The 21,044-nt window shown below is 39.7% G+C and overlaps 1 protein-coding gene across 1 annotated transcript in view; it reads right to left on the minus strand.

Moving 5' to 3' along the window:
* The window catches only part of tes (testis derived transcript (3 LIM domains)), a 133,892-nt gene that overhangs the window by 42,154 nt on the left and 70,694 nt on the right, over positions 1–21,044 (minus strand). The window contains exon 3 of the mRNA XM_062547672.1: positions 11,198–11,444. Within this exon, the coding sequence (XP_062403656.1) occupies positions 11,198–11,444 (247 nt within the window). The remainder of the gene's footprint in view (positions 1–11,197; positions 11,445–21,044) is intronic.

Genomic DNA, 21,044 nt, shown 5'->3' on the forward strand with positions numbered 1-21,044 from the left:
AATGTACTTTTTTTTTTACCTTGAATCTTGAAAAAAAAATTATTTGCCTACCTACCGACCCAATTATTTTTTGGGGGGGCTGTTACTGCAAACAAAGATATTTTTAAGGATGGCCTAACTCTTCCATAAAGCCCAATTCACACCAAAGATTCCCGACGCGACGAGACTGAGTTGCAGCGGTGTGAATTAGAAGTTGCACGCAGTTGCAAGCAGTCGCAAGCCGTCGCAGAGCATTAAACACGTTGAGTCGCAGTCGCAAGGTTTTAGAACGTCGCAGCTCGTCTCGTCGGGACGCTTTGGTCTGAACCCTACTTAAAAGGAACTCGGAGTTATATGATCAACTGCTATAGTTTCTTTAACCCATATTATGGATGTATTTCAATGGGAAGATTTAAAAAAAATGTTTTGAAGGAATATATATGCGGACAACTTTTCATTACAATGAGATTGCAAGAAAATAACCGCACCGGGTCATTTCTGTATGGGTTAATGTGGTAAAGTCTTGGCTTTGTAACTGGCACAAAAAAAATATTAAAAATATTTTAAAAAATATCTTTTTTTAAGTTCTGATTCAGTTTCACTCTGTTGAATATGTTTTCACTGAATATTTATTTTGTAAAAGTGTAAAATAGCTATGTTGCCTCAAAGCAACAATATGCAACAGTGGAATGAGGATTCCCTGTTTATATGCTAGTTAGTTACACAGAGTCAAATGGCAGGATACCAAGACTTGTTGAGTATTTGTCAGTATGTACATTGTTTTTTATTTTAAAATAATAACAATAACAATATGTCTATTGATATGTGCTTATTGATATCTCCAGATGGAGATGCTGAAGAAAGAGATGGAGAGCTGAAAAAGGACGAAGAGGAACAGGCATACATAAACTGAATGGGAATGAATGGATAAAAATAATACTCCTTTGTCGCGCATTGTTACTTCTAGGTAACAAACCCAACTAAGATTGTAAATAGTTGTAAATGTATTACTTTTTTAGCACAAATGATTTTTTTAAATTAAGTTGATGTTGAAGATCTTTCATAAAATGTATTTTGTTATGGAATAAAGAGATATATTTTACGTAGACTGCACTTTTTGTATTTATTTATTACCATTATTGCATGTTGTTGCCTCAAAGTAACAAACCTAGATCTACCCCCTATTAATATATTTTTTTTTAATTTATGGAATTGTTCAATGTGCTCTATGACTGGTAATAAAATGTGTGGAAATATTTTTGCTCTTCATTATTTCATATATCATGCAATAGAGGGTTAATACATGTTTTTTTTTTTTAATGAGCAGAAAATATTAAGCCCGAGGACCGACCCGACCCGAGTCATCTGCTTATAATATAAATATTTTTGACCCAAATCCGCGGGTCCCGTCGAGTTTGTCGGGCCGACCTGACCCGTTGAGAACTCTAGTCTACACACACACGAGCGGTAGTCTCTCAAACCAGTCCAGGCACACCGCAAGTTGACTACTCGACTAGCAGGTTAGCCTCCACGCTAAATGGTAAATGGAGACCACGCGCGCTGTTGCCGGGGCGTTGGTCGAAAGTAGTATAAAAGCAAACTTCTGGTAGGCTAATGCAAGGCATTAATATCAAAATTGGACCTAGAATTGTTAACTGCTATACAATAAGTGGGCCAAACTTCACAGTTTAAGTCTCCACACATAAGCTTGCCTATCGAGTCGAAAAACATAGCTTCCACACTGGCCTCAGTGGCCTGAGGGGCATTCTGGGATTTTTCCCTAAAGCGGAAATTATTATTTTTACCTAATTATTATTATTAGGCATATCATTATTATTATTATTATTATTATTATTATTATTAAAAAGGTAATCTAATGTGCTATTAGTCTATAGCCAACCGCCATGAACAATGGATTAGAGATTGGCACAAAACAAGTGTCACATGATTCTTTGGGAGTGATTTACCCAGAATGCTCAGGTCAATACAAAACTGCCAAAACACACCGTCGCTGTGACACATCGTGTGATTTTCGACTATATATGGCAAATGAACATATGCTCGTTTCAACAGCGAGTAAGTCCGTACCTGACCTTCGGGGCCATGGCGTTGCTAAGATCTAAACAATCTCAGGATGAGATACCGATGCGGACAATCCTAGTGATCACTGTACCATAGCAGATCGTCTCTGACATCCAGTCAGTAAATAATTCCGTGTAGAATTGCTGTGGTGAAGTACTGTAATTCGACTCTGTGTCAATACTATGTAGTGCTGTGGCAATTGCACTGGTGTCTTTTACAAGATTGGCCATAATTTGATTTTTTTTTTTTTTATATTAATATTGTATCTGAAATCACTATGAAATGTCCTTTTGGCATTACCTAAGCAATTTAAGATGAGCTATTCCGATTAATAGTATACATTCACCAACACACACGTTTTTGCTAATTATAGAGCCATCGACAGACCAAATAACACCAAATTTATTGAAGGTGCTTTGGATGGGGTCTCAAGTCATCCCACCAAATATGGCTTTCATACACAGCATTTTCAAGATAGGCCCACTTCCTGTTTGGCGGCTTCGCTCGCTGAATTTAATTGGTTATCACAGGCGAACGCTTGAAGATGTGAAGGCGAAATCAAGGTGGTTGATCCGCCTTGGTCTGTAGATCACGCATGCCAAGTTTCATGACGATCGGATAAACTATGTGGCCAGGGTAGCTTTACTTTGACTTTGGACAAAATTCAAAATGGTGGAAAATCCATCATGGCAGAAAATGACGTCATATGCTGCGTTGGAATCGGCTAAGTCAAAGGATTCAAATGGTTTAAGTTTTATCAAAATCGGCCATACGGATCAAACGTTACGGGCATTAATGTGTTTTCCAACTTTGACCAGTTGGTGGCGCTAGGGTGTGAGAGCGGCGAGCATGAAACCTGGTAGTGTCAATCAGGGTAGTCTCCTCTATCAGCATACCAAATTTCATGACTTCATGTCTTACGGTTTGGGCTACAGGTGGAAAAATGTGTGGGCATCAGCGCTCAAAAATCGCTTTTCCAGTCATTCCTGAGGGAAAATAATCGACCGGAAAAACTGGAATAACGGGAGAACGACAAGGCGTATCGAAAAGCTGTATACAAGCCACCATCCTCGCATCAGGACGCACACGTGAGAGGTGGAACGGCGTCTCTAGCTCCAAATCCCTAGGACAAGATAGGGAGACAAGAGTTGGACTTAAGATAAATAAAGATAATATGAAACGCACGGATGACAATAGTGTCCTTTTACAAGCACACTAACTAGAGAATGTAATTCCAAGGAAATTACGAGTGCATGAAAATGCAAAAATGTACAGATAAATCATGTAGATACAGTACCCTCCAGAATTATTGGCACCCTTGGTAAAAGTTGACTAAAAATAGGTATAAAAAATAATCTTTAGGTGATTTATTGTACTCCCACAATGAAAACAATGAGGAAAAATATACCCTGCAAGGCCAGCAAATTTATTTTGAGAAAAAAGGAAAATCTCATAAAGAAATAAACATTTTTAACAAAAACACATTGCTCACAATTATTGGCACCCCTGAAACATATTATGTACAAACTTTAACAGGAACATTTTCCTATGTAAATGCAACTTTTTAAATTAAATCAGAGTGTCCGTGAACTTTCAGAAGTAGTTCATGACGTTCTTTTTCACTATGGTATGAAAATGACGTCACTCAGAGGCTAAATCCTCTAGTCATTTTTCATCATTGGAGAGACAAGAGAATACACTAAATTGAAATGAAAAGAAAGTGTGTTAACATTTGTAAGTAAGAGAATGTCAATGAAAACTAGGTATTTTGTTGAAAATGCTTATGGGTAGATGACATGACGTGGCTTTTTCACCGTCACAGAAGATAAAACACAATTAATTTCACATTTTCACATTTTAAAATACTGTAAAAGGTTAAACATTTTCTTGCTTTACATGAATTTGTTGTTTTAATACCCGAGTTATTTATCGCTTTTCAGAACTTTGAGCCAAACCTTACAATTGTCCTATGGTGTGATGGTAGACAACATAATCATATAAATATTAACTTTTATAAATAGAGGAAATAATGTTTAAAATTTTTAATGAACGCTCCTGGCATAATTGTGCAAGTGTCTATTTTACTAAGTGGCAATCACTTTTCCCATACATACATTTCTAAAATGGTAGGAACTCCGTAAAGTTCGTCACAGAAAAAAATGTCCTTTGGTGTTATGCAATAACCTGATGTTAAGTTGGCCAAAATCATGGACAAATACATTTAGTTGAAAGACCCCATTCAAGGTCATGTGACTGAAGACCCCAATGAAGCCCTGGAGCAGTGAACATGGTGAGAATTTCTCTCAAGAGTTGTTCAAATATTCAATTATGTTTTCAGACCACTGAAGTTGTTAAGTTTTTTTGTCCTTTGGTGTGACACCCCTAAATGCCATTTTTGTATTAAAATTTGTATTTTTAACAGCAGGACTATGTAATATTATGCAAATGCATGATGCCAGTTGCTAATGACAGCTCAGTTAGTATTAGCATGGTCATTAACTGCCACAAAAGCTTAAATGTCCTTTGGTGTGACAGGAAATGTCCTTTGGTGTGACACTTATAATGACTTAAATTCAAATATTTATTGCTATTTTAGAGACGACATACAATGTTCTGAAGTGTTACTAAAGCAACTATAATATAAAGTACATGAATCTAAAACTTTTTTTTTTTTATAACAGAAAGAACCTCCCTGCAGGACCTGTGGCCCAACCTGCCCTGGAACTTCCAGTGTTGCCACCAACGAATAGAATGTCATTGTAGATAATTGTGTCAAGTATGATTAAAAACTGCTCTAACAGCTGAAAAAACAGCCTGACCAGCTTAGGGTGGTTTGCTGGTTGACCAGCTTGTTAACCAGCTTGTTTGACCACCTATGATGGTTAACCAGCTATAGACCAGCAAAAGTCATGCAAAAACATACCTGCAGCTTACGATGGTAATTCTGCTGGTTTTGCTTGTCGTACCATCTCACGCTGGTCATTTTAGTTGGTGTTGCTGGTCTACATTACTGGTTTTTACTGGTCATGCCAGCTTATGTTGGTCATACTAGCAAACCAGTATGGCCATCTTACACCTACAATGTCAAGCTTGGCAGGCTGGTCACCAGCATGACCATCTCACACCAGCTGTATCCCACACGACAGGCTGGTCACACCAGCATGACCAGCTTCCTTAGATGGTCACGCCAGCATGTCCACCTGGTGGCCTAACCAGTTATACCAGCAAAGACCAGCAATAGCTGGAGGAAAACCAGCAAAAAACAGCTAAAACCAGCTACCAACATCAACATGGTTTCTTGCTATTTTTCAGTAGGGATGTTTTAGATAGAGTGTACTTCATGAATGTAACGCAATGTTTTAAAATGGAATTTCCCTATTGAGGATTATGGTCCCTCTTTTGGCGATCAAAAACGGATGGTCAGAAGCACAACGTTTATAGACATTAAAGGCATGGCAGTCCACATTAACTAATTTAATGGTGTGATTTTGTCAGGTGCTGGACACAAAAGGGTTGTTCTTATGTCTCTTAATCAGTCATGGGTGTGTTTTGGGCGTAACATCCTTTAAAACAATGAGAATAATATCTATCATTTCCTTCAACAGCAAACAATGCAACTTCACACAGCAGCACATTTGAAGGAATCTGCATGCACACAAGACTATATGGAACAGGGATTCCACTAAACCTTGCTTTACTTGTGACTAGCAGAGTTTAGCCTACATGCATCTGCACTCACCTATTATTTGAACTCATAGACAAACTGAAACTTCACCGTGGTTTCATAGTCGACAAATTAGTTCAACACAGTTAAGTACTATTACTATTGACTGACTATGGGTTATCATCAAAAAAAATAGCCTGGAAAAAGCAACACTTATCCAACAAATGTCCTCCTTTATCACTGTTACAATAAACACTACATATATTCTGACTCACTTCATGCAATAGCTATCTTTGTCCTTCAGTGTGACATTTTGTCCTATAGTGTGACAAACATAAAACAACAGAAAAACATCCTTAATTTCAAAACGTACTTTAAAAAAAGCCAGGTTTGGCATGAGGGGAGCTCCAATAATGGCTCCTCTTAGATAGGTACAATTTCAAACAGTTTTGTAAGGTTAGCGGAAAAAAATGTATCGACATTCATAGGAAAAAGTCAATCAAGTTCATCTATTCATGGTGAAAATGATTGTAATTAGAACTTTTATGTGAAATAAATATAATTTTAAGAAAAGAATGATTTAATAATGTGAACAATTCTGTTTCATGTATTTTTAAATGTTATTCAATATCATTTCTTAGTACTTTTTAAATGTCACACCATAGGACACATTCACAGTGCAGATGAGTGTAAACGTGGAAAAAATAGGTGAGGTCATTGACGAAATGAGTGACCACTATTATTTTCAGAAACTACAGTTTCCATACTACATAAATATTTGTATTTTTTCTTTAAAAATTATGTTTTCCAAAAAAAACACTTTTTCTTGGCCAGATGTCAACTACCCTTATATTTCCAGTTAAAATGATGATTAAAAGGTTCTAATCATCTGGAAATGTGGCAAACATGCTTGGACAAAGACCCATGGCTATTTTGCCCCCACGTACAGTACAGAGGATGGTATGATAGGCAAAAAATTCCATAAGAACCACTGTTGCGAGTTACAGACAAAGCTATCATCTTGGGGTCACCAAGTCCCCCACGAAAATCTTCAAAAGTGACCTCACTGCTAATAGATTATTTAGACAGCATGTCAGGTTAACGCCACTCCGGTCATTTAATGAACAATGTAAATGGCAGGAGTTACTGAATGGTACCATGACATGTCTGGGGGTGTGGTCTATTGCCAGATGAAAGGAAAATTGTGCTCTTTTGCTAAACACACTTATGGTGTCTTTGGCATACATAGAAGAATGACTATACTAAAAAGAATCACATGCCTAATCAGAATTATGGTGGAGGGGCTGTGCTATTGTGGGGCTGTTTTAATTCCCAAAGGCTTTGGGAACCTAATTAAGGTGCATGGTATCATCAACACCAAGAAAAACCTGAACATTTTCAAAGGAAATCAAACAATCTCTGCCAAGGCCCTAAAAGTTGGTCATGATTGGATCATTCATCAGGTCAATTAACCAAAACAAATGTCCAGATCAAAACAAATATGGTTTACTGAACACAAAATCAAGCTTCAGACATTGCCATTGCAGTCCCCTGATCTAAACTCCATAGAAAAACAGTGGGATGAGTCAAAGAGGAGAATGCACAAGTGTGGACCTAGCAATCTGGACGATCTGGGGAGGTTTTGTAAAGATGAATGGTCTTAAATCCCTTACTTTGTATTCTCAATCTTTATGGGGTGTCAGAGAAGAATATTACACGCTGTTTTATTGACAAAGGGAGGTTTAAGAAGGTATTACAAGTAGGGGTGCCAATAATTGTGAGTGACGTGTTTTTGTTAAAAATATTTATTTCTTTATGAGATTTTCCTTTTTCTCAGAATAAATTTGCTTCCCTTGCAGGGTGTATTTTTCCTCATTGTTTTCATTGTGGGAGTACAATAAATCACCTAAAGATTATTTTTTATACCTATTTTTAGTCAACTTTTACCAAGGGTGCCAATAATTCTGGAGGGTACTGTATGTTAACTAAGGTGTTGCTAGGGTAGACATGGCGGTTTCATAGTTTATGAAAGTTGATAGTGCAAAGAAAGAGTTTAAAATTGAATATGGATAGCTAACTTAAAAGCTGTTGATAAAAAGATAATTTAATGAATGTTGACAGACTGATAGTTTAATTGATGTTGATAGGTAAATCATTTTAAATGGATGGCGATAGGTATAGTTTAATGGATGTTTAATGTTTCGCTAATGTTTGCTACCAGTTATGTTAACAATGCTAATATGCTAATCAGATTGCTTAGCTAACTTAACTCATGTTGCTAGCAGTTTTGCTAACCATGCTAACAATACTAGCTATGTTTATAATGCTAACCAAGGTGATTAGCTAACTTGGCTAATGATTTTTAGCAGTTATGCTAAAAATGCTAACTATGCTAACAATTCTAACAATGCTAACCAGGTTGATTAAAGGGATAGTTCGGGTTTTAAAACACAAAGTTATATGGGTTCCCTGTCAGCAACGTTGTGCATCAGCACTGACTTACCCCCCGACAGCGTCCTGTGAGCCGAGATCCAGACGGTTTTTGATCGTTTTTGATGCTGAAGAAAGTAGTCCGGCAAGTTGCTGGGGTCACGAAAATAAAGTGTTTTTCTTCTCAAAACCATATGCGTTCAAAAGAGTGATATATTTGCACCACAAAAATGTTGTCCAGCTGTCAGTAGCGCACAGTAATAGGAATCGAGAAAAATAGTGCCAAGTGATAACGAGGTTTGAATTTTTCCTGGACAACGTTTTTGTGGTGCAAATATATCACTCTTTTGAACGCATATGGTTTTGAGAAGAAAAACACTTTACTTTCGTGACCCCAGCAACTTGCCAGACTACTTTCTTCAGCATCAAAAACGATCAAAAATCGGCTGGATCTCGGCTCACAGGACGCTGTCGGGGGGTAAGTCAGTGCTGATGCACAAGGTTGCTGACAGGGAACCCATATAACTTCGTGTCTTAAAACCCGAACTATCCCTTTAACTAACTTAATTAATGATTTTTAACAGTTATGCTAAAAATGCTTACCATGCTAACAATGCTAACTAGATAACTTCCTTGTGAGGACTTTTATTTTGAAACATTTGTTGCTAGGGTATCCATGGTGGCCACTATCAGGAAACAAGAAGTTACTGCAGTATAATCATGTTAGTTGCTATGGAAATGGTCATAAAAGCTTACTTTTAATGGTTGCTATGTTGGTTGCTAGGTACATGGAGGTTTCATGTAGTTGACTGGAGGCATACTTGATGATAACTGAGAACAGCTGGCGTAAGATTCTAATTGCTGATGTCATAATGGGGCAATGTTAAGTCTATGGGGAAATAGCTCAATGTTAAATCTATGGGGAAATCATTTTTTAATTAATAGTCTAAAAAGTATAAAAGTTACAAAGTTGAAAAGTCATACCACACAGACCTACGTAACACAGTTTGAATGAAGTTTCTACGTTAAATGGTTCAAGCTGCATTAAATGCGTTAGAAGAAGTAGAAGAATAAGAAGCCTAGGAAGAACAGTACAGTGCATTTTCATGCACTGTAACTAGCACAAAATCTCAAAATTGGCCGATGCATGGAAAAACAATATTTTCACCTGCCGTGTCTCACCTTAAAGCCTGAGAGAGAGAGAGAGAGCTGCTGCAGGTGGGGCTGGCCTCCTGGCATAAGATTATAATTGCCCTATTATGATGTCATAATCACAATGTTAAGTCTATGGGGAAATTGTAATAGTTTTTATTTAATAGTTTAGAAAGTATAAAAGTTACAAAGTTGAAAAGTCATAGCAACTTGGTCCATTAGAAGACCTACGTTAAAACGTTTGAATGAAGTTTCTAAGTTAAACGGTTGAAGATAAATTGCGTACGGAAAAAGTGGTAAGCGGAATAATAAGAAGAAGTCTAGGAAGAACAGTACAGTGCATTTTCATGCACTGTAATAATAATCTGAGCAAAAACAATAGGGCCTTGAACTTCGGTGCTCGGGCCCTAAATACAGTTTTTTTTTTTTTTTTTTTTAAGTATATTTTTTGGGCTTTTATGCCTTTAATGACAGGACAGTGAAGAGAGACAGGAAGTGAATGGGAGAGAGTGTCGGGGTGGGATCCGGAAAGGACCACGGGGCGGGAATCGAACCCGGGTCGCCGGTGTGCGGTGCAGGTGCCCCAGCCAGTCGCGCCACTGCCGGGGCCCTAAATACAGTTTTTGATCATAATATAAGAGACACGGCAGGTGAAAATGTTGTTTTTCCATGCATCGGCCAATTTTCAGATTTTGTGCTCGCTACCTTAGCATGTATTCTTTCACTCTACTACAACAACAAAGTCCGATTTGCACACTTAGGTGTTTGCATTTCCTTTGTATTAGCAACCAATCGCGAAGTTCATAATAGGCGGGTCTAGGCTTTAGAACGGTATCTCAATGGCTGTGTTTCTATGGTTTCAAGGCTGTTTTCTCGAAACGAGTTTCCTCCGGTTTCCTCTCCCACTCTAAGCTCAAAAACTCCACTTCTGTATCACCTACATACACCAAACTTTCCAGTTTTATTCCTAAGTATATTGTGAAGACTTGTCCAGAGGGGTTTGTTGATTTATTATTCTAATCCTGATTTATATGACGTTTTATTCTTAAAAATTAGGTAAAAATTAGGTAAAAGTTTTTATGGGTATTGACAGTATTTTCAGGTTTACTGGAAAACGAAATGAAATATCCATAAACCCCTCTGGACATGTCTTTGGATTTAATATATACAACATGAAAAAATTATTTTGGATCTGGCTTTGTCTAATGTTGAGTTTTTGAGGTTTGAAATATATGCAAATTAGCACATAATTAATGAGATAACGCCTAATTAGCATATTCAAACATTAAATTACAGAAAACTTGCAATACATTTTTTTCACACATTTATGTGAGTAATCAGCTGGTGAAGTTTCATGATGATATCTGTAAGTTAAATTTTTTACCCTATTCACCTGTAGTGAATTCACCCTTAATAACACTCGATTTGCAGTGTAGTTGTTTGGAATGCAGTATAATTTTCCTGTTGCTGGTGACTCATATGACTGTTGCCAAAATATCAATCTGCATGTGCATGACATATTGGAAGATTCGTATAAAGAGTTAAATGCAGGTCACTTGTTTACGATCAAGATAGGTAACTCTAATCTGAGTAAACAAATCAGATTTTATTTGAGGAATGAGGTTTATAATGTAAACTTGTCTTTCTGCTCGGGGGCAGGGAATCATCTGCTAGTGTTTCCATTTCCAGGTCCACCTGGGTTGCCTCCCATTCATTCTGGTGATTGCGGCCTGCATAATCCTTTTAGACAGGTGAAGCCAAAGATGGTTCCCTAGTCCTCCCTTTTTGGAGGCTGTACCCTTTTGGCAGTTCATTTGGCTATGTTGTAATCATAAGCATCTTTGTTTACATAGAAAGCTATTCAAAATAGGGAGGTGATACAAATCTTACCAGGTGTTGATTTGCAACTGGTGGTGCCCACTCCAAGGTGACCGTTTTCCCAACATCTCTGACTTGTCCTGCAACTGGAAGGGTGATCGTATTGCCTTTATAAGCAGGAAAACCATCAGTCTTCAGTTTGGCTATGAGACCAGTATACTTGGTGTCCTCAAACAGCTTGCCCACTTTCTTGCTTTCAGCTGTATTCATCTGCACATCATGGTCTTCAAGGCTGCATTTACAATTGCGACAAATTTTCCTACAAAAAAATTGAAAGATTTGTATCTGCACATACCAGTGGATCACGCTATTCAGGCAAAGCAAGTTCATTACTATAGTGCATGTCACACACATAGGCATTTCAATGTGCTTTAAATAGTATATATATATTAAATTATATATATATATATATATATATATATATATACACACAGTGCCCTCCATAATTATTGGCACCCCTGGTTAAGATGTATTCTTTAGCTTCTAATAAATTCATTTTTTTTTCCAAATAATATAGGACCACAATGAAAAAAAGCGTAAAATCCAACCTTTAATACAAGTGCATTTAGAAGGAAAAAAATCCCACATTAAGAAATAATCATTTTACATCAAATCATGTGTGCTACAATTATTGGCACCCCTGATGTTAATGCTTTGTACAACCCCCTTTTGCTAATAAAACAGCACCTAATCTTGTCTTATAATGTTTCACAAGATTAGAGAAAACAGAAAGAGGGATCTTCGACCATTCCCCTTTGCACAAAATCTCCAAATCATCCAACGACCTGGGTTCTCTCCTCTGCACTCTCCCCTTCAACTCACCCCACAGGTTTTCAATGGGGTTGAGGTCTGGGAACTGAGATGGCCATGGTAGGAGCTTGATACGGTGTCTGGTGAACCATTTCTGTGTAGACTTGGCCATATGTTTAGGGTCATTATCTTGCTGAAAGACCCAGTGACCACCCAGCTTTCGGGCAGAGGCCACCAGATTTTGATTTTAAAAAGTCCTGGTATTTCAAAGCATTCATGATGCCATGCACCCTAACAAGGTTCCCAGGCCCTTTGGAAGAGAAACAGGCCCACAGCATCACCAATCCTCCCCCTTACTTCACAGTGGGCATGAGGTGCTGTTCTGCAAACTCATCTTTTTGTTACGCCAGACCCACTTAGAGTGTTTGTTGCCAAAAAGCTCTAACTTTGTCTCATCTGACCTAAGCACATGGTCCCAGTTGAAGGCCCAGTACCGCTCCAGACGTTTGTGCTTATGATTTTGAGTGAGAAAGGATTTTTTTCCCCCTGCATGCCTCCCAAACCACTTGTTGGCATGTAGATAGCGTCTGATGGTTGTTTTGGAGACTTTGTGACCCCAAGATGCAACCATTTGATAGCCTGGAAAACCAGCGCCAACTGCTGGACGGCAAAATGTTTTGCCTGCATTTGGGTCTGGCCTCGGTCCATTGAACATTTTGAAAACACTGCCCTGAATCTGGCAGATGGCAACTAAACCAATCACAACGCAGAGATGTGTTTTGAACCAACGCGGGCGGGGCAGAGGGCTCTGGGGCGGGGTTTTGAGGGAGCGTTGGCCTATAGGCACAGACACGGTTTGAAAGACAACGGGTTGTGCTCACCAACAATGTTCCGTTGTATCCATTGATCGAGGCCAGACTAAATTAGACATCCAATCCATTTAGGCTGGTTTATCAGGCTAACCATTTGATGCAATTCTGTAACAGTGAGTTTTGGAGATTTTTTTATTTCTCTTACCATCCTCCTCACTGTGCGTGGTGGCAAAATAAACTTGCGTCCTCTTCCAGGCTTGTTTACCACTGTTCCAGTTGTTTTAAACTTCTTAACGATTCCTCTGACCATAGATATGGGCAGGTGTGCGAGTGGCTATTTTCTTATAGCCATTGCCTTACTTGTGAAGGTCGACACACATCTGCCTTACTTGAACAGTGTGTTCCTTTGTCTTTCCCATGTTGAAGAGAAATAGCCTGTGTCACGTCATATTGATAGCCCAGGGAAACAGGATGTTAAGAATTACTAATTAAATGTTACATACTCTGATTGACTTTGTAAACTACTGTAGAAATGACAGAAATGACAGAAATACTTTAATTACATTTATTTCCTAGGAATTGTTAGGGGTGCCAATAATTGTGGAACAGGTGATTTTATGAAGAATAATTATTTCCCAGTCAGGGATTTTTTTCTCACCTTAAAATTCACTTGAGTTGAAGGTTACATTTTTCTACAATTTTCAGTGTGAGAGTATGCTTCTACAATTAAAAATGTATTTATTTTAAGGCTTTTAACGCATCTTAAAGGAGAGTAGCTGTGTGCACATCCCACCTTGCAGGTGCAGGACAAATGTAGAGTAATATGGAAGAAAAAGGTAATGTCCGCAACACTGATAATTGCTCCCGGTTTAATGAAAAAAATGCAACGTTTCGACCCTACTGGGTCTTCATCAGGCAAATGGTGAACACATTTGTGAAAGGGTCATATAAAGGTCCAACAATCACCTGACCCACAATGTTACCTCCCTGTTTCACTAGGCCTGGTAGCCCCACTAATCACTCAATCAGAGTTACAAGTATCCAGTATAAACAGATTTGTCAGAAAGGGCTTACAGCCTTGAGGGGTAGATAGCATTGCATAAAGGTATAATTAATTACATAATAATAAAGAATAAAATGAAAAAAAATGAAAAAAACCAAAGAAGAAACAAATGAAAAAAATAAAATTTTTAGAAAATACAATTTTTAGAGAAGGACTGTCCCAAATGTCCAAAAAGCCCCAAACAAATTAAGAAGAGAGAAAGAAACATTACATCACACAGTACATACAAATCCTACAGGAATGGTTTAATGTCAAATTCCTCATTAAGACCATTGGGAGACATTGTGTTAAGGAAATGAATCCAGAAGGTTTCCCGTTGAAGAAGAATTTTGTCTTGATCACCCCCTCTAGGAGGTTTTCTGACTTGCTCCACCCCGATGTATCTAAGGGCGCTGACATTATGTCCAGCTAGTTTAAAATGAGCGGCTACAGGACTGCGCTCATCCCCAGTTCTGATGGTGCTCCTGTGCTCGCTCATCCTGGTTCGAAGTGCTCGCGCTGTTTTACCCACATATGCTAGGCCACAAGGGCAGCGAATTAGATAAACAACATGTGTGGTGCTGCATGTGATGGCTCCGCGGATCGATATGGTTTTACCAGTGTGTGGGTGATTAAAACTTTTGCACTTGTGCGTATAAGAGCACTGGGCGCAACTACCACATTTATAGTTACCATCCGGCACCGTGAGGAAAGATGCGAGTTGCGGACGTGTATCGCTTTTAACCAGGCGGTCTCTCAGGTTAGGGGCACGCTTGAAGACAAGCTTGGGTTTTTCTGGAAAAACTCTCATCAGTTTAGGGTCTGAATCAACAATGTGCCAGTGTTTGTAAACAGATTTCCTGAATTCTGACACAAGGGGAGAATATGTTACACAGCACAAAGGGGACTTATTCGGGTCTTTAGCGCGTGTTTTGGGACGAAGACACTCCTCTTGTGTTGTCTGATCAAAACGAGTTTTTGCTGCATCAACCCAATCTTGCTTATAACCTCTACTGAGGAATCTTTGGGTCAAGTCTGATGCCTGCGCTGAGTATGATGCGTTGTCACTACAAATTCTACGCACACGATGGAACTGACTGATTGGCAGACTTTTGACCAGCGGCCTGGGATGGAAACTATCCCCATGCAATATAGTATTGCGATCCGTGGGCTTACGGAAAAGATCAGTTTTCATGGTCGTGCCATCTTTATACACCTGAACATCCAGGAAGCTGATCCGATGTTCATCGTACTCCAAAGTGAATTTCAAGTGTTCACTGCACGAGTTGAGATACTCATGGAAACCCATTAATTCATCTAATGCGCAGTCAATGATAAGAAAAATGTCATCAATAAACCGCTTGTAGAATAGGATCTTAGGGTAGAATGGATTGTTCTGATGTAGCACAAATTTGTTTTCAAAAAACCCCATATATAAGCAGGCATAATTTGGAGCCATTTTACTACCCATAGCAGTGCCTTTCTTTTGTATATAGAACTCGTTTTTAAAACGAAAAAAGTTGTTGGTCAGAACTATGTTTGCCAGGTCTAGAATGCACTCACTGCTGGGTTTGGGCTCAGACTGATTTAAAGAAAGAAAGTGCTGGAGTGCTTCAAGGCCACCGTCATGTGGAATGTTTGTGTATAAGCTCTGAACATCAAAAGTAGCCAACAGCAAATTATCAGAAGTAACATCAAAGGCTTTCAGTGAGTTAATAAAATCAATAGAGTCCCGTATATAGGAGGGAAGAGAGACCACTTCTGATTTAATAAAATGATCAACATAGGCAGATATGTTTTCCGTTAGGCTGCCGATCCCACTAACAATAGGTCTCCCCTTGACAGGGGTATCTAAGCCCTTATGTATTTTAGGGAGCGTATAAATTACAGGGATCACTGGATGTTCAACCTTAAGAAACTCAAAGACATTTTTATCAAATTCCTCATTGTTAAAGTGATGCTGCAATTGCGAGTGCACCCGAGTCTTCAACCTGCTAGTAGGATCAGATGACAATTTCTCATAAAACGTTACATCACTTAATTGTCTTTTAATTTCTTTTTCATAGTCCACAGCATTTTGCAAAACAACAGCTCCCCCCTTGTCAGCAGGTCGTACCACAATCTTATTATCTTTGCTCAAGTCCATTACAGCTTCTCTTTCCTCTTTAGACAGATTACTATACACTTTGTATTCCTTTTTCTTTTTAAGCAAGCCCTTTACATCATTCTCAACTAGACGGCAATAAGTGTCAAGAGAGGCGTTACGGTACTTGGGAGGAATAAATGTAGACCTTTTCTTGAAGCGACTATGGGCCGAGTCACTAGGGGCAGAGGTGGCAGACGGGTGGACTTGTTCCACTGGAGAAACATTCATGGTCAGACAGTCTCTTTTGTCAGAATGGAAAAATTCCCTCAGTCTTAGGTTACGAAAAAACTTGTGAAAGTCAATAATAGTCTCAAAGTCATTGGTATGGGCGGTTGGGACAAAACTCAGTCCCTTACTCAAGGATGATACGCACGCGTCAGACAGTGTCTTTTCAGAAAGATTGATTACCGTACTCTCTTGCTGGTCTGCAGGCGAGGCGGTCTGTCTCCTCTTCCGCTGGCTTCTTCGGCATCGTTTGTTCGTTGGTTCAGGCCTCCTTTTCGCCAGCGATGTGGATTTTGAGGCCTTCTTTGGGCGTATCCTAAAAAAGACGCTCCATGCTCTGATTGGCCACTCGCGTCAGAAGCTGAATCGTACGACGAGGGAGACCGCCATGGTCTATTATTTCCTTGTTGTCGATGGCGTCCCTGTCGTGTATGTTGTCCTTGGTTTTGTTGGGATTTGGCTTCAGATTTGGCTTTGGATTCTAGCTTCCCATCCTTCCAGAAGTAGATTTTGTTCTGTTTGTAATCCTCATCGTCCCGCGCAAACTTGGCCTTCTTGGTACTCCTGACTTCGCTTGTACAGTCAATTCGGTAGCGTTCCAGTTCCTTCTTTATTTCCGCATGTTTTTTCTTTTCAGACAGCGCTTTCAATTTGATTTCTGTTTGTTTGAGATCTTCCCTTGTCGATTCCAGTTGAGTTGTTATTTCACTTATAACGAGGGCCATCAGGTCAAAGGAGCATTTGTTTAGTATTTCGCACCAGCGTGTACAAAACTTCGGGTTTTCTTGACCTACGGCAGGCGCTTTCTGTATTCTTAGACCCCGAGGGATCATCTTTTTTCTTAGATAGTCGCTTAGTGTTACAGCGTGCAGATGCTGTCTAATCTCTCGTTCTTGTAGGTTGAACAGTTTATGAGTTAGTGCATCACCTTCCTTTGGATCTGTTGTGTCCTCGTCAAAGATAGATTCCTTCAGCATGATGCGGTCATAATCCTCTTGGTTAAATTCAAAAGTGCCGCTCGGGCTGGCGTGGTTTTCTTCGTCAGACATGATTTGTTGTCTAAGGGACGAATTTGTATTTCGAGGGAGACGAAGGGAGTGCTACACAAGTAAAGTAACGACGTTCAAGGAGAGTAGCTGTGTGCACATCCCACCTTGCAGGTGCAGGACAAATGTAGAGTAATATGGAAGAAAAAGGTAATGTCCGCAACACTGATAATTGCTCCCGGTTTAATGAAAAAAATGCAACGTTTCGACCCTACTGGGTCTTCATCAGGCAAATGGTGAACACATTTGTGAAAGGGTCATATAAAGGTCCAACAATCACCTGACCCACAATGTTACCTCCCTGTTTCACTAGGCCTGGTAGCCCCACTAATCACTCAATCAGAGTTACAAGTATCCAGTATAAACAGATTTGTCAGAAAGGGCTTACAGCCTTGAGGGGTAGATAGCATTGCATAAAGGTATAATTAATTACATAATAATAAAGAATAAAATGAAAAAAAATGAAAAAAACCAAAGAAGAAACAAATGAAAAAAATAAAATTTTTAGAAAATACAATTTTTAGAGAAGGACTGTCCCAAATGTCCAAAAAGCCCCAAACAAATTAAGAAGAGAGAAAGAAACATTACATCACACAGTACATACAAATCCTACAGGAATGGTTTAATGTCAAATTCCTCATTAAGACCATTGGGAGACATTGTGTTAAGGAAATGAATCCAGAAGGTTTCCCGTTGAAGAAGAATTTTGTCTTGATCACCCCCTCTAGGAGGTTTTCTGACTTGCTCCACCCCGATGTATCTAAGGGCGCTGACATTATGTCCAGCTAGTTTAAAATGAGCGGCTACAGGACTGCGCTCATCCCCAGTTCTGATGGTGCTCCTGTGCTCGCTCATCCTGGTTCGAAGTGCTCGCGCTGTTTTACCCACATATGCTAGGCCACAAGGGCAGCGAATTAGATAAACAACATGTGTGGTGCTGCATGTGATGGCTCCGCGGATCGATATGGTTTTACCAGTGTGTGGGTGATTAAAACTTTTGCACTTGTGCGTATAAGAGCACTGGGCGCAACTACCACATTTATAGTTACCATCCGGCACCGTGAGGAAAGATGCGAGTTGCGGACGTGTATCGCTTTTAACCAGGCGGTCTCTCAGGTTAGGGGCACGCTTGAAGACAAGCTTGGGTTTTTCTGGAAAAACTCTCATCAGTTTAGGGTCTGAATCAACAATGTGCCAGTGTTTGTAAACAGATTTCCTGAATTCTGACACAAGGGGAGAATATGTTACACAGCACAAAGGGGACTTATTCGGGTCTTTAGCGCGTGTTTTGGGACGAAGACACTCCTCTTGTGTTGTCTGATCAAAACGAGTTTTTGCTGCATCAACCCAATCTTGCTTATAACCTCTACTGAGGAATCTTTGGGTCAAGTCTGATGCCTGCGCTGAGTATGATGCGTTGTCACTACAAATTCTACGCACACGATGGAACTGACTGATTGGCAGACTTTTGACCAGCGGCCTGGGATGGAAACTATCCCCATGCAATATAGTATTGCGATCCGTGGGCTTACGGAAAAGATCAGTTTTCATGGTCGTGCCATCTTTATACACCTGAACATCCAGGAAGCTGATCCGATGTTCATCGTACTCCAAAGTGAATTTCAAGTGTTCACTGCACGAGTTGAGATACTCATGGAAACCCATTAATTCATCTAATGCGCAGTCAATGATAAGAAAAATGTCATCAATAAACCGCTTGTAGAATAGGATCTTAGGGTAGAATGGATTGTTCTGATGTAGCACAAATTTGTTTTCAAAAAACCCCATATATAAGCAGGCATAATTTGGAGCCATTTTACTACCCATAGCAGTGCCTTTCTTTTGTATATAGAACTCGTTTTTAAAACGAAAAAAGTTGTTGGTCAGAACTATGTTTGCCAGGTCTAGAATGCACTCACTGCTGGGTTTGGGCTCAGACTGATTTAAAGAAAGAAAGTGCTGGAGTGCTTCAAGGCCACCGTCATGTGGAATGTTTGTGTATAAGCTCTGAACATCAAAAGTAGCCAACAGCAAATTATCAGAAGTAACATCAAAGGCTTTCAGTGAGTTAATAAAATCAATAGAGTCCCGTATATAGGAGGGAAGAGAGACCACTTCTGATTTAATAAAATGATCAACATAGGCAGATATGTTTTCCGTTAGGCTGCCGATCCCACTAACAATAGGTCTCCCCTTGACAGGGGTATCTAAGCCCTTATGTATTTTAGGGAGCGTATAAATTACAGGGATCACTGGATGTTCAACCTTAAGAAACTCAAAGACATTTTTATCAAATTCCTCATTGTTAAAGTGATGCTGCAATTGCGAGTGCACCCGAGTCTTCAACCTGCTAGTAGGATCAGATGACAATTTCTCATAAAACGTTACATCACTTAATTGTCTTTTAATTTCTTTTTCATAGTCCACAGCATTTTGCAAAACAACAGCTCCCCCCTTGTCAGCAGGTCGTACCACAATCTTATTATCTTTGCTCAAGTCCATTACAGCTTCTCTTTCCTCTTTAGACAGATTACTATACACTTTGTATTCCTTTTTCTTTTTAAGCAAGCCCTTTACATCATTCTCAACTAGACGGCAATAAGTGTCAAGAGAGGCGTTACGGTACTTGGGAGGAATAAATGTAGACCTTTTCTTGAAGCGACTATGGGCCGAGTCACTAGGGGCAGAGGTGGCAGACGGGTGGACTTGTTCCACTGGAGAAACATTCATGGTCAGACAGTCTCTTTTGTCAGAATGGAAAAATTCCCTCAGTCTTAGGTTACGAAAAAACTTGTGAAAGTCAATAATAGTCTCAAAGTCATTGGTATGGGCGGTTGGGACAAAACTCAGTCCCTTACTCAAGGATGATACGCACGCGTCAGACAGTGTCTTTTCAGAAAGATTGATTACCGTACTCTCTTGCTGGTCTGCAGGCGAGGCGGTCTGTCTCCTCTTCCGCTGGCTTCTTCGGCATCGTTTGTTCGTTGGTTCAGGCCTCCTTTTCGCCAGCGATGTGGATTTTGAGGCCTTCTTTGGGCGTATCCTAAAAAAGACGCTCCATGCTCTGATTGGCCACTCGCGTCAGAAGCTGAATCGTACGACGTACGACGAGGGAGACCGCCATGGTCTATTATTTCCTTGTTGTCGATGGCGTCCCTGTCGTGTATGTTGTCCTTGGTTTTGTTGGGATTTGGCTTCAGATTTGGCTTTGGATTCTAGCTTCCCATCCTTCCAGAAGTAGATTTTGTTCTGTTTGTAATCCTCATCGTCCCGCGCAAACTTGGCCTTCTTGGTACTCCTGACTTCGCTTGTACAGTCAATTCGGTAGCGTTCCAGTTCCTTCTTTATTTCCGCATGTTTTTTCTTTTCAGACAGCGCTTTCAATTTGATTTCTGTTTGTTTGAGATCTTCCCTTGTCGATTCCAGTTGAGTTGTTATTTCACTTATAACGAGGGCCATCAGGTCAAAGGAGCATTTGTTTAGTATTTCGCACCAGCGTGTACAAAACTTCGGGTTTTCTTGACCTACGGCAGGCGCTTTCTGTATTCTTAGACCCCGAGGGATCATCTTTTTTCTTAGATAGTCGCTTAGTGTTACAGCGTGCAGATGCTGTCTAATCTCTCGTTCTTGTAGGTTGAACAGTTTATGAGTTAGTGCATCACCTTCCTTTGGATCTGTTGTGTCCTCGTCAAAGATAGATTCCTTCAGCATGATGCGGTCATAATCCTCTTGGTTAAATTCAAAAGTGCCGCTCGGGCTGGCGTGGTTTTCTTCGTCAGACATGATTTGTTGTCTAAGGGACGAATTTGTATTTCGAGGGAGACGAAGGGAGTGCTAC

The sequence above is a fragment of the Sardina pilchardus genome, chromosome 10 (genome assembly GCF_963854185.1).
Source record: "Sardina pilchardus chromosome 10, fSarPil1.1, whole genome shotgun sequence".
NCBI lineage: Eukaryota > Metazoa > Chordata > Actinopteri > Clupeiformes > Clupeidae > Sardina > Sardina pilchardus.